Source organism: Sarcophilus harrisii, chromosome 1 (genome assembly GCF_902635505.1).
Source record: "Sarcophilus harrisii chromosome 1, mSarHar1.11, whole genome shotgun sequence".
NCBI classification, from domain to species: domain Eukaryota; kingdom Metazoa; phylum Chordata; class Mammalia; order Dasyuromorphia; family Dasyuridae; genus Sarcophilus; species Sarcophilus harrisii.
In genome coordinates, this window is record NC_045426.1 from 272223823 (window position 1) to 272236670 (window position 12848).

The window sequence follows — 12848 nt, forward strand, 5'->3', positions numbered from 1 at the left end:
ATGTGAAAGCTATGATGCTTTGGCCATTGGATCATAGTAAGCATTATGTAAATGTTAACTTATTATTAACTACTATTTTCATTATTTTGAGCCAAATGGAGCTTATTTCACAGAGGAGGGGACTGTAAACAGATGTAGACAGTGTCTCCATCCAAAGACTGGTTCCATCACCATCAACTCTGCGAATTTCCTTTTGGAGAATAGAAATGGACCCCTTTGGGGAAGGGAAAGGTAGTTGGTCCTATTGTCTTGCTAACATATTATACTCAGATGCCTTTTAGGAAAGTATTGCTTACTGGAGGAGGTTTAGCAGGGAGTTTGTTACGTTGGCACCAAGATTGACTCAGAAATCACAGAATTTGAATTCAAATCCTGATTCTGATATTTACAGTCTGATTGATTTCAGGTAAAACACTTAACTTTGCTTGGCCTCAGTTTCCCTCCTTCCCTCCCTTCTCCCCTTCCTTCTTCCTTCCCTTCTTCTATCCCTCTTTCCCTCCCTCTTTTCTTCCCTCCTTCAATTTTTTTTGAGACAATCATGATTAAGTGATTTGTTCTGGGGTAGCATTTGAACTCAGGTCCTCCTGACTGCAGGAATGGTGTTCTATCCATTGTGCTTCTAATGTTCTTTTCTTTTCTTTTCTTTCTTTCTTTCTTTCTTTCTTTCTTTCTTTCTTTCTTTCTTTCTTTCTTTCTTTCTTTCTTTCTTTCTTTCTTTCTTTCTTTCTTTCTTTTTTTTGTAAGAGTGTTGAACTATATTTCCTCTGAAGTTCCCTCTCCCTCTCCCTCTATAAGTCTATGAGCCCAATTTACTCTTAAGAGAGTGGGTCCCAGGAGCCTTACATAATTTGAATTTCAGACTCGTTGACCACCCCAGAGGGTGGGACCATGGACCTAAACTGATCTCTATATTAGTGCCTTCTCCCTGCTTGCCTCAGGGATCAATTCTTTAGTTTCTCACTGAACAACACAACATTCAAGACCTCATCACATGCACCATAATTGATATTTTGTTTATTGTTATAAATAAAGTTCATTGAACTATATGAGGATGATCAATTAAGAAAATTTCCAGGAGAGAAAATCCTTGAATTGTGTTAAAAGTGCTATTGACTTCTATTTACTTGGTAAACTATTTTATTTTGCTTTAAATTTATTGAAACTATTTTGTTACTAGATACTATTTTTTGTTTGTTATCAGACATCAGGGCAGCTAAGTGGTGCAACAGTAGTGGTTTGGGATCTGGAGTCAAGAAGACTCATTTTCTTCAGTTCAAATATGGCCCCAGACATTTACTAATTGTGTGACCTTGGGCAAGTCACTTAGAATACCCTGTTTGCTTCAATTTCTTTATCCGTAAAATGAACTGGAGAAAGAAACAGCAAACCATTTCAATATCTTTGCCAAAAACAAAACAAAACCCAACTGGGGTCATGAAGATTCAGACACAAATAAATGATTAAACAATAACAATGATTTTTTAAAAACAATACACATCTAAAAGCTACCCTCTTATAAAATACAGTTTCTATAAGTAGTTATTTTATCAATTATTAACAGAAAGTAAGGCAGCTTTTGTCAACTTTGCTAGTGTTTTAATATTGATCATTATATATATGTTGCTGTTTTTTCCTTTTTTAAAATTGATGTTTTAATTTTATCTTGTATGCCTTTCTAAATATAACTTTCCCTCTTCCCTCATTGGCAGGGGATCATTGTATTTGTTTAGCATCTTTTTGCCTTTGTATAGTTGACTTTATTTAAATTATTATGGTCATTATATAGTCTACTTTGCATTATGATTTCTTCTCCCTGTCTAATTTCACACCAGTCATTGTAATCAATTAATCAGCAAGCATTTATTAAATCTCTAATATATTCTAAACATTGTGTTAGCCATCAAGAATATTAAGTGAAATGGTCCCTGTCATTGAGAGGCTTTTGTTGTTGTTACACAGTTGTTTTAATAGCGTTGACCTCTTTGTGACTCCATTTGAGATTTTTCTTGGCAAAAATATTGCAGCGGTTGGCCATTTCCTTCTCCAGCTCTTTTGACAAACAAGGAACGGAGGCAAAGAAGTTATACAGTTGGTGTCTTCCTGACTCCCAGGTCCAGCACTCTAGCTACTGAGGCACCTTGCCATCTTATTGAGGAACTTATGATATATTAAAAGACCTCAACTTATCCCTAGATAGGTATATACAAAATATTGGGAGGGGGGAAGGAACTAGCAGACAGAAGGATGAGGAAAGATGTCACATTGAAGCTGATGCTTGACCTTAGTCATTTTTTGTTATATTGATCTGAACTCTATTCTGTTCTCCTTATACCCACTAGTTCAAATTTTCTGAGGTCAAGCATCATAATTTCTAATCTATTTTCTATGTACAATCCTTCAAATAGTTGAAGACAACTTATCATGTCCCTCTTCTTAATTTTATCTCAGTCAATAAATACCTACTGTGTATCAGACACTGTGCTATTAAACACCTACTAAGTGCCAAGCACTGTGTTCAGGAGAGAAAGAAAGGGAAAAAAATCAGTCTCTGCTCTCAAGGAGCCTACAATTTAATGAGAGAGAAATTAGTACTATGTACAAATCTCAAAGTTGCCATTTACTCTCTGTGTGAGTTTGAGCAAGCCATTTAACTTCTTGTTAGTCAGATATTTTAGGGATAACTTTTATATAATTATCCCAATTAACTCCCTTTAAAACTGGACTCCTTTTTATTCTTTGTAATTATGACTTACTTCTGTTATCTCTGATCTAAACCAAGTTTCCCTCAAATTCATTCTTTGTACTTGGGGAAATTCTCTTATTTTTATCTCCAGGGCCTAATACAGTGTTTGGTACACGGTGGTCATTTAAATACTTGTTCACTAATTGATTTATTTTCTGCTTCCTTGACTTCTAGAGAAAAGATGTAATAGTGGTTCCACAATTTCCATAGATCTGTGTATAGTGAACTCTCCTTGTTATTTCCTTGAGAATATCGATCACTTCAAACACACACACACACACACACACACACACACACACACACACACAGACTGCTAAAATCAGTCTTCATCTCAAAGCTGTTCTTGGAAATAGAAATGTTCTATTGCTGCTGTGCTCATTTCAAACCTCTTACTTTCAGTCACTTCATTTATCAGTCTGTCTCAGTCTTTTTCTAATTTATGATGAAGAAATTGAAACTCAGACATAGGAAATTATTTGATCAAGTCTTCTCTAGGTTACATAGTAGCAGAAATTAGAGCAATCAGTCTATCAATCATTTTTTATATCTTTTTATATTTTTAACATATTATATTAATAATAATAAAATATAATATATGCATATATAATAAATTATATAATTTATTAACTATTATGTACTACTAAGTACTGTGTTAAGTGTTAGAGACCCTAAGACCAAAAAAAAACCTGAACTCTTTTTCAGTTAAGGAATTTACATTCTATTGAGGGGAGAAATCATCTACATATATAAATATATATGAAAGATATACACAATAAATGTAGGGTATTTTGGGGTGGGGAGGAAAGGAGAGTTTCTAACAGTTGATGGATTCAGGACAGACTTTATATAGAAAGCAACATTTCCTTGAGCTTTGAAGAAGACTAAGGATTCTGAGATAAAGTTGAGGAGGGAATGCATTCCAGACACTGGGGACAGCCTGTACAAAGGCAGGGACGTGGATGGTAGCTCTCTTTATGTGAGAAGCAACAAGAAGATTGGATCATAGAATGAGTGAAGCAAAGTGCTATACAATGATAATGAGGTTAGAAAAGTAATTTTCTGAATCCCAGGAAAGTGATCTTTTTATATTCTGCATCACTTTAGAATTCTGAAATTATAGAATTTTAGAGGTATATATTTATTATATTATTATGTTGTTATATATAAAATTAGATGATTCAGAATTATAGAAGCTTTGAATTGTGGAAGAGGGTAGAAGAAAGGAATTTATTAAGTACCTACTATTTGCTAGGCCCTGAGCTAAGTACCTTACAAATATTTGATCTTCAGTGCAACCTTGGAAGCTAGGTGCTATAATGATCTCTATTTTATAGATGAGTAAACTAAGGCAGGCAGATTTCAAGTGACTTGCCCAAAATGACATAGTTAATGAGTATCTGATGCTGTGATTAAACTTAGATTTTTCCAGACTCTAGGCCCACTCCTCTCTCCACTGAGCCACCTGGCTTCTGGAGCTGGGAATAAGCTCAGACACCATCTACTCCAATCTATATTTGATCAAGAATTCAAAATACAATATTCCCAACAATTGGTCACCTAGTCTTCAGTTTATTAAAGGTTGATAACCTTAATTTAGGGAGAACCACTCAACTCTCTAATCAGTACATTCCATCTGGGGGCAGCTCTGTAATTGTTCAAAAGTTCACAAGTTTATCCTGCAATAAGGCCTAAATCTCTCTCTCTGTCTCTCTGTCTCTCTGTCTGTCTCTGTCTCTGTCTCTGTCTTTGTTTCTCTCTCTCTCTCTGTCTCTCAAGAGTATTTGCATTTTATAACATCTGAAGACAGTCAATCAATAAACATTTATTAAGTGCTACTATGTGCTAGAGAGAGAAACAGACTGGTGTAGTGGATAAAATGCTGGACCTATAATTTGAAAGATTTTATGATATGGACTTTGCCTGATTCAATCCAGACCACTTGTAGTTTAGTTTTAATATTGGAACATGGTATATTTCTACATAATTAAACATTTAACAAAACCATAATTATTTATCATAACAAAAGAAGGATATTCAAAAAGGATAGAATTGATTTAGCTGATTGCAGCATCTTCATGCGGGAGAGGGTGTTTGAATTACAAAGGAGTGTCTAGTTGTTCTGGTTAAATTTAAGCCCGCAAGACAAGATATACTATAAAGAATTGGTTAATGTGATTGATGATCCCCTGTCTGAGGTTTTTAAAAATACTTACACAGAGTGGAGAGAGGGCTGCTGAGCCAGAAAAGGGTGAATTTTGCTATGATTTTCTAAAATTTTTGTATCTGCAAACTAGTCCAGAGCATTTAACTTTGATTCTGGCACAGAATACATTATTAAGAGGATGCATTTTAAGAACAGCAGCTTTTATAATGAAGAGCCAGCATGATTCATTAAGAACAGATGGTATGGTATATGTTCAAGAAGTACGAGTACTTCTGTTGTGAGGTCTTCCTGAGCCCATTTCAGGACTGCTAATCCACCTTTGGTGTCTACCTCGCACTCAACTCTCACCTGGCTCCAAGAAGCTATAGCATACACAGTGGCCACAAAGACAGGCTAAACCAGGTATATGGCATATATAGTATACCAACAAGCCTCAAACCTATTGTTGAGTTAAGGGCATGTCTACCCCAAACATATGAAGGCTTCCCCTAGTAGAATAGATGGATGAAAATGATTTGTTCCAGTGACCATCAAAGAAGCTAAAACAAGTGCTGTGAAACACTTAGAACTTGGTTGGACATCAAAGACACCAAGGTCTTCCAAGGTATCCTGGTTCATCGCCAGTAGTCCTGACTTTTGTCCTGCCACTGGACTTTGGTGGCTCTGGAAGAGAGAGCCGAGACTGATGAGTTTGTGCAACTCTGCTTCTCTCAAATCTAATATTTGCATCTGTCAAATTATCACCCCATGATGCCTTTGGTCCCCTTCAAAAATCAGCTAGATTACAGGAAGCCTTTTCTGATCTCTTTTAATTCTAATGCTTTTACTCTGTTGATTTTTCCCCTTTTTATCCTGTATATAGCTTGTTTGGACACAATTATTTATATGTTGTCTCTCCAATTAGATTGGGAAATCCTGCATGGGTAGGGACTATTTTTTTGTTTTTGTTTTTTGCCTTTCATGGAGTACTGAACATTTAGCACAGTGCATAGGGAGAAAGGACTTGCCAGTAGTCACAAAGCTAGTCAGTGCCAGACCTTCATTACATTTTACTTTAACATCACTTCCATTTCAGGGTGTAGTTCTATACCCCTGCTTCTTTAGGACAGTTTTGTTTCTCAGCTCCTCATTTATGGGGAATCTGATCCATGAGGAGTTCACTTTCCAACAAGATTTTCAAACCGGACAAGCCCTATGCTCATTTCTTCCTAGTTATCAAGCATTTCCCCCTTAGCACAGTACATAGCAAGTGCTTTTTACATGCTTATTGGCTAACTGAAGATTACATTAAACAGAAACAAGATGGGAAAATGATAACCTTTCATTTCTTTTCTAGAATATTGTGAAGGTATGTGTAATCAAGTTGCCAGGGCAGCTTTCTTCAACCTCTATGTATCACTAGAGACTTAGAACATAGATGTACTTCAGCCCAGGCTAGAGAAAATATATTATGATATAAATACCTGGATTATATTGAACTCAAGCCAATTTTCTTTTGCATCTAATTCTTGGTCTAGAGTATCCATTTATCCCCAAACACAAATGAATGGGGTGAAGGATTCCTCCTACTTAATAGGAGTTCAAAAGTATATAGATAAACATCTTTTTTAAAATTTACATTTTCTGTTAGTTTTCTGTGTATCTTGGAAAGTACGTCCTTATCACAGCTATATAATTAAAAGATTTTCCCTAGTTGATCATTTCATATCTTATATTCTGTAATTTTGTTTGAGCAAAAGATGGTCTAATTTAATGTTATCATCATGATCTATTTTATCTTTTGTCTTCTTAACGAAACTCTTCTTTGGTTAAGAATTTAAGTCATATTCATAATTGTGAAAGGTACGTGATTTGCCTCTCTTTCAATTTTTTAATGGTATGATCTTTAATATTGAAGTCACATCCACTTTGAATTCATTGTGTAATATGATATAAGATATTGATGTAATCCAATTTTTGCTAGACTTCTTTCTTGTTTTATCATCAAACCCTGAGTTACTGACCTCAAATATTTCTGATTCTTCTTTATCTAGTTCAAAGTCCAGCAATCTAGGGGCTGTAGGCCAAATCCTTTCCTCTGCCTCTTTTTGTATGGTCCAGTTAGTTAAAAATGTTTTTTACATTTTAAAACAAAGCTTCATTATGTTTAAAATGTAAAAATGTTCTTAGTTTGAGAGATGTACAAAAATATGCTCCAATGAATTTGCCCTTAGGCTATAGTCTTCTGACTCCTGCTCTACTCTGATATGTTGATTTCCTTAATTTTTTTTTATCTATTACCTAAAGATTTTTGTGATTGAGATCTGGAAGTACTGTTTCCCCTGAATTAATTTTTTTTTCATTATTTCCCTTAGCATTTTACATCTTTTGTTTCTCCAAATTAGTTTTGTTATTATTTTGTCCAGTTCAGAAAAGTATCCCTTTGGAGAAAACTATTAACTGGAAAAAATCTTTGCAAGAAATTTCTCTGAGAAAGAAGGAATTAATTTTTTTTCAAGAAATCCAACTATCCTCTAACTAATAAATTATCAAAAGATAGAAACAAACAGTTTTTCAAGTAAAAAATACAAACTATTAAAAATCTTATGAAGAAATGTTCCAAAGAACCAATAATTAGAAAAATTCAAATGAAAGCAGTTCTGGGGTTCTGCTTTACACTCCTCAGATTGACAAAGATAATAAAAAAGAAAAATGGGAAATGCCAAAATGACTGATGCACAGTTGGTAGAAATATGAAATGTCCAGCCCTTTGGGAAAACAATTTTGATCTATACCCAAAAATTCTTTTAAAAAATTATGTACCTTTTGACCCAGAAATACCACTACTAAGCTTATAATCCAAGAAGGTAAAGAAGAAATGGATCTATATATACGATAACATTTATAGCAGTCTTTTTTGTAGTGGTAAAGAGCTAGAAACTCAGGGGATTCCCATTAACTGAAGAATGGCTGAACAAGTATAGTCTATAATAATAACTTACCTCATAATATCTCATTTGAACTTCACAACGATCCTTTGAAGTAGGTGCTATTATTATCTCCACTTTACAATTAAGGAACCTGGGATTAAATGATTCGTCCAAGATTACATAGCTATTATGTCTAAGATCAGTTTTGAAGTCAGGTCTTTTTGACTACAGAGTTGGTGCTTTACGATTTTATCCACCATGCTGCCCATCTGCCATATAAATACCAGTATACCATAAAAAATTGTGAAAGAAATAATTTCGGTTATTTGAACTGAGAAAGAATGAAGTGAACAGAACAATGAGGAGAGCAATTTATACAATTGTATAAATCATAACATCATAAGGACAAACAGCTTTGCAATACATAAGAACTTTAATCAATTCAATGACCAACCATGATTCTAAAGGATCAATGATGAACTGATTGCCTGATAGAGAGATGATATACTCAAGATGCTGAATGAAAATACATCTTTGGTGATGGACAATATGAGGATTTTTCTTTCTTGACTACACATATTTGTTAGAGAGGTTTCTTTTTTTCCCTTTTCTCTTCAATGAATGGCGAGACCAGAGAGAAAGGAAATAAATGAAGTATCTCTTTGATAGTTTGACTGGCATAGCATTATATCTTTGGCATTAACTCTGGCGGTATTGTCATTTTTATTGCACTTATATCACTCAACCACAAGCACTAAATATCCTTCAGCTATTTAAATAGTTCTTTATTTCTTTAAGGATCATTTTGTAATTGAATCGATACAAACATTTAGTGTGTTTTGGTAGGTTTATTCCTAAATATTTAATGCATTTTGTACTAGTTTTGAATGGGACTTAACTTTTTTATTGTTACCTTATACATTTTATTCTTGTATAGAAATGTTGACTTTCTAGTTTGTAACTTTTCTGAGGTTATTGTCTCAATTGGTTTCTTTGCTGATTCCCTGGGACTTTCTAAGCTAATTATAATTTCATTAGAAAATAGGTACTCTTTTGTCTCCTCTGCCTACCTTTATGTCTTCTTTCTCTCCTCTTATTGCCATCATTAACATTTCTAGTACTTGCAAATAACAGCAGGGAAAGATTGTATCCTTATTGATTAGGAAAACTTCTAGTGGGCTTTCATTGTATATAATGCTTGCTTTAGTTTTTAGATGGGTAGTTTTTATTATGTAAAAAAAATTACTCAAAGTTCAGAAATTTGATCTGAGTTACTGCTTCTTGCCAGGGAATAATATTCCTGAATAATTGCCATAGGGACTGTGGAGGTTAAGGGGTGTATTATTGTATTTGAGTTAGTATCCTTTAATGAATTTCATCCCTATCCTGATTCAGTAATCTAGATTAGGGCTATTTCTGAATAGGATTGAGGTAGGAAAGGGACTTTGTTCTTTTTGGGGATAGAAAACCACATTGTATAATGTCACTGGGATGTGAGGACACCATGAGTCCTAGTTGTATGCTTCCATTCATCCTTTCGAAGCTTAGCCCGTTGGATTTTTCCAGTAACGGTCTTGGGTAGTACTGAGACAAACTCCACCTGTTTGGGAAAGATCATACATGTTTCTCTCTCTCTCTCTCTCTCTCTCTCTCTCTCTCTCTGTCTCTCTCTCTTCCCTTATGACCAACTTTGTGGGAAAAGTAGTTATTCTACAGACATTTCTGAAGTTGTAAGTGCCTTCATATATTGTTCATTTGTAGAAGTAGGGACTTAGTCTAGACAGTTCCCCTGGACAGAGAGATTATGAAAATAATTTTTGATAAGAGAGCCTAGGATTCAATATAAGGGCTCAAGGTGCTTGGGATTTAAGATATCCATGAATAGATTTGTGCATTCCACATAGTAACATCTTGTCATACAGGACTTTTTTTCCATAGATATATATATATATATATATATATATATATATATAGAGAGAGAGAGAGAGAGAGAGAGAGAGAGACAGAGAGAGAGAGAGAGAGAGAGAGAGAGAGAGAGAGAGAGAGAGAGAGAGAGATTCTTACTGGGAATCACATATATATATATATGTATATATATATATATATATATATATATATATATATATATATATATATGTATATTGTAACTCCCTAAACATAAAAGTGATTAATGAAATTTGAGGATAGTCATCAGTTAGAGGACTTAGGACAATAGGCAATAATTAGACTTAGTAGTCATTCATTAGTCCTTTCTGAGGAATACAGGAGAGTTTATGGGTCAAAGATACTGACTCCTAAAAAGGAGAACCATGATGTGATATTGGGCACTAGAGATGAAAATAACTTTCTTCTACAAACTCAGAAAGACCTCACCTTTCTGGGATATTTATAAGGGGCAGTTGAAGTCTTCACATGCTGCTGTAGTTCTCGAATGAGCTCATCACGGTCATGAGATTCAAACTTAGGGGTCAGTACCACAAATGCCTTCACTACCTATAGGACAAATAAAGTAAGAAGAGTTTATTGCTGTTAAACACAAAATAAAAATATAATTTTGGTAGTATTCATCACCATCAATACCATCAATATCCCTCTACTAGCATCATCATTACCATCAGCACCATTATCATGATGATTTATCATTATCATGACCACCATCTTTATCATCACTACCATCACTATCCAACATTACTATCATGACTGTCATCATCACTAATTCCATATTATATATCATACCTTATTTATTCTTCATGAGTTCTTTTTCATTTTTGCTACCAATAATTTGGTTTTTCTATTTCTTTTTAAAAATCAAATTAGTTAATAGTTTATTTAATTTAAAAAGTTCCTAATATTGTCTTTTTTCTTTAATTTTATTTTCTTCGATATATTTGTAGATATAGCCAGGTTCCAATTAGTGCAAACAATAAATCTCCCTGAAGTGTTTGCATTATTTGAATTCACACTACATATTTCCATTGGATTGAAGTCAATCATCATACTTTATGAAACTTTAGTTTTGAATGGATAATGAAAATAAAATATATATATGTGAGCACATCAGTGGATTCATTATTCATACTTATGGAATCTAATGAAACATGATGTAAAAAACTAAAGATAACAAGCAAAATAAGGTTAAAAGAAACTATTCAAAGATTGCTTTTATGTCCTGCATGCCTTTTCTAATTAGTGATCTGCTTTATGGTCTGTCTTCATTCTGATTCTATCTACCTTTTCTCTGCTACCTTTCTCTGCTAGATCTTTTAGACCCAATATGCTACACTAGAGTCTGAGAACACTCATGATGACTCTCATCATTGCAAAAGATTGCTTACATATGGACATTTTCTTAAATCGGACCCATACATATAAATTAAGTTTTTCTGGCTCAAGCTGCCCCTTGTGATTATGTTCCCTCATGTTTGCTCTAAGTTTGAGTTCAAATGTTAGGGCATATCATGAAATGGGTGCTTAATAATCAGCAAACTGCTTATACTAGAAATGGTGTGACTCAACCCTAGACACACAAAAGCATTTCTGTGGTCCACACTTCATGTCCTGATGCAACCTGCCTCTTACCTCTCCTTGGTTGGCATCTGGGCTGCTTATAACTGCTGATTCTACCACAGCTGGATGCTCATTCAAGACATTTTCCACCTCTGAGGGACCAATTCGATACCTGAAGGATGAAATGAATTTTCAGTCTACCTTTATTCAAGAGGAATGGGGCCATGTCTTTCATAGTTACAGACCCCCTTTTTCTACCCAATTGTAATCTTCCATCTGTCTTAGAATAATCTTTTCATTGAAGAGAGGAAGTTGTCTCTATTGCTATGCTTCAGAGCAACATCATCAGGTAGAGCTTATAATTTTGCCAGTGTTGTGAGGTCCCAGTGATGAAACTTTTTCTACTAATACAGACCAACAACTGTTCTGCAATTTGTAATTATAAAGAACTACATGGGATGGAGAGGGATTAAGTGACTAAGATCAACAGCCAGTGTGTGTTAGAGGTCTTAAATTTAGAGCTTTTGTAAAAAAGGAAAAAGACCCACATGTTAATACTTATGCAAATGAAAAGCTTGATTTTTTTTTTTTTTTTTTTTTTTTTTTTTTTTTTTTTTTTTTTGCTGAGGCAATTGGGGTTAAGTGACTTGCCCAGGGTCACAAAGCTAGGAAGTGTTAAGTGTCTGAGGTCAGATTTGAACTCAGGTCCTCCTGATTTCAGGGCTGGTGCTCTATATACTCTACCACCTAACTGCCCCAAAAGTATGATTTTTTAAAAAGTTACCTTAACCTCTGTATGAACATATCAGAGAGCTAGTGTCAAAAAAGACTGTATCTCCCATATCCATTATCAATGTGAATAAAATCTTTTAATCTTTTTCATATTGGATTTCCTTTGTAAAATGAGTGATTGGACTGCATAGATGCTCTAAAGTCCACTGAATTATACAGCATTCTAGGTTAACTGCTTTAATCTATCCACTAGTATATTTTAAAAATGACCTGAGTTCCTAAAGTTGCAAAAGATTCAGAAGTTAATGATTAGAAAACAAAAAATAGCCTATGATGGGACACTTTTAAGATTTCTTTGCATTCAAACTCAGGTTTCTTGCAGCACTATCTGATTCAATCACATCCTGAAACCCCAAATCTTTCTTCCCCAATTTGCAAGAACCAAACCTCACCCCCTTGAATTGATGACATCATCAGCTCTCCCGATATACTGGAAATTCCCATCTTTGTCCATGATTCCAATGTCCCCTGTGCGCCAAAAATTCTCTGTAATATTGGCAGCTGTTTTCTCAGCATTGTCCTAGTGATCATATTTTGTGGAAAGAGTAGTGTGGAAAGGTTAGCCAAATTTGACTGGCATAGACTGAATGTAACTTTCCCTTTCCTCAAATCAATGGCTTGAAATGGCAGAAAGCCTCAGGGATTCCAGTTATTCTATAACACAGACCTGGCTACTATGAATCTTTTATTCAATCAATCCATAAGTATTTATTAAGCACCTAATAGGTATAAG

The 12848-nt window shown here is 34.5% G+C and overlaps 1 protein-coding gene across 2 annotated transcripts in view; it reads right to left on the bottom strand.

Annotated features, from left to right (window-relative positions):
- Positions 1 to 8182: 8182 nt before the first annotated feature.
- Positions 8183 to 12848, bottom strand: part of LOC100932504 (acyl-coenzyme A synthetase ACSM2A, mitochondrial) — a 32972-nt gene continuing 28306 nt past the window's right edge. For both annotated transcript variants that reach the window (XM_031942506.1, XM_023497393.2), the window contains exons 11-14: positions 12508 to 12635; positions 11396 to 11495; positions 10190 to 10309; positions 8183 to 9416 (exon numbers count right to left, since the gene is read on the bottom strand). In XM_031942506.1, the coding sequence (XP_031798366.1) occupies positions 9300 to 9416; positions 10190 to 10309; positions 11396 to 11495; positions 12508 to 12635 (465 nt within the window). In that variant the 3' untranslated portion in view covers positions 8183 to 9299. The remainder of the gene's footprint in view (positions 9417 to 10189; positions 10310 to 11395; positions 11496 to 12507; positions 12636 to 12848) is intronic.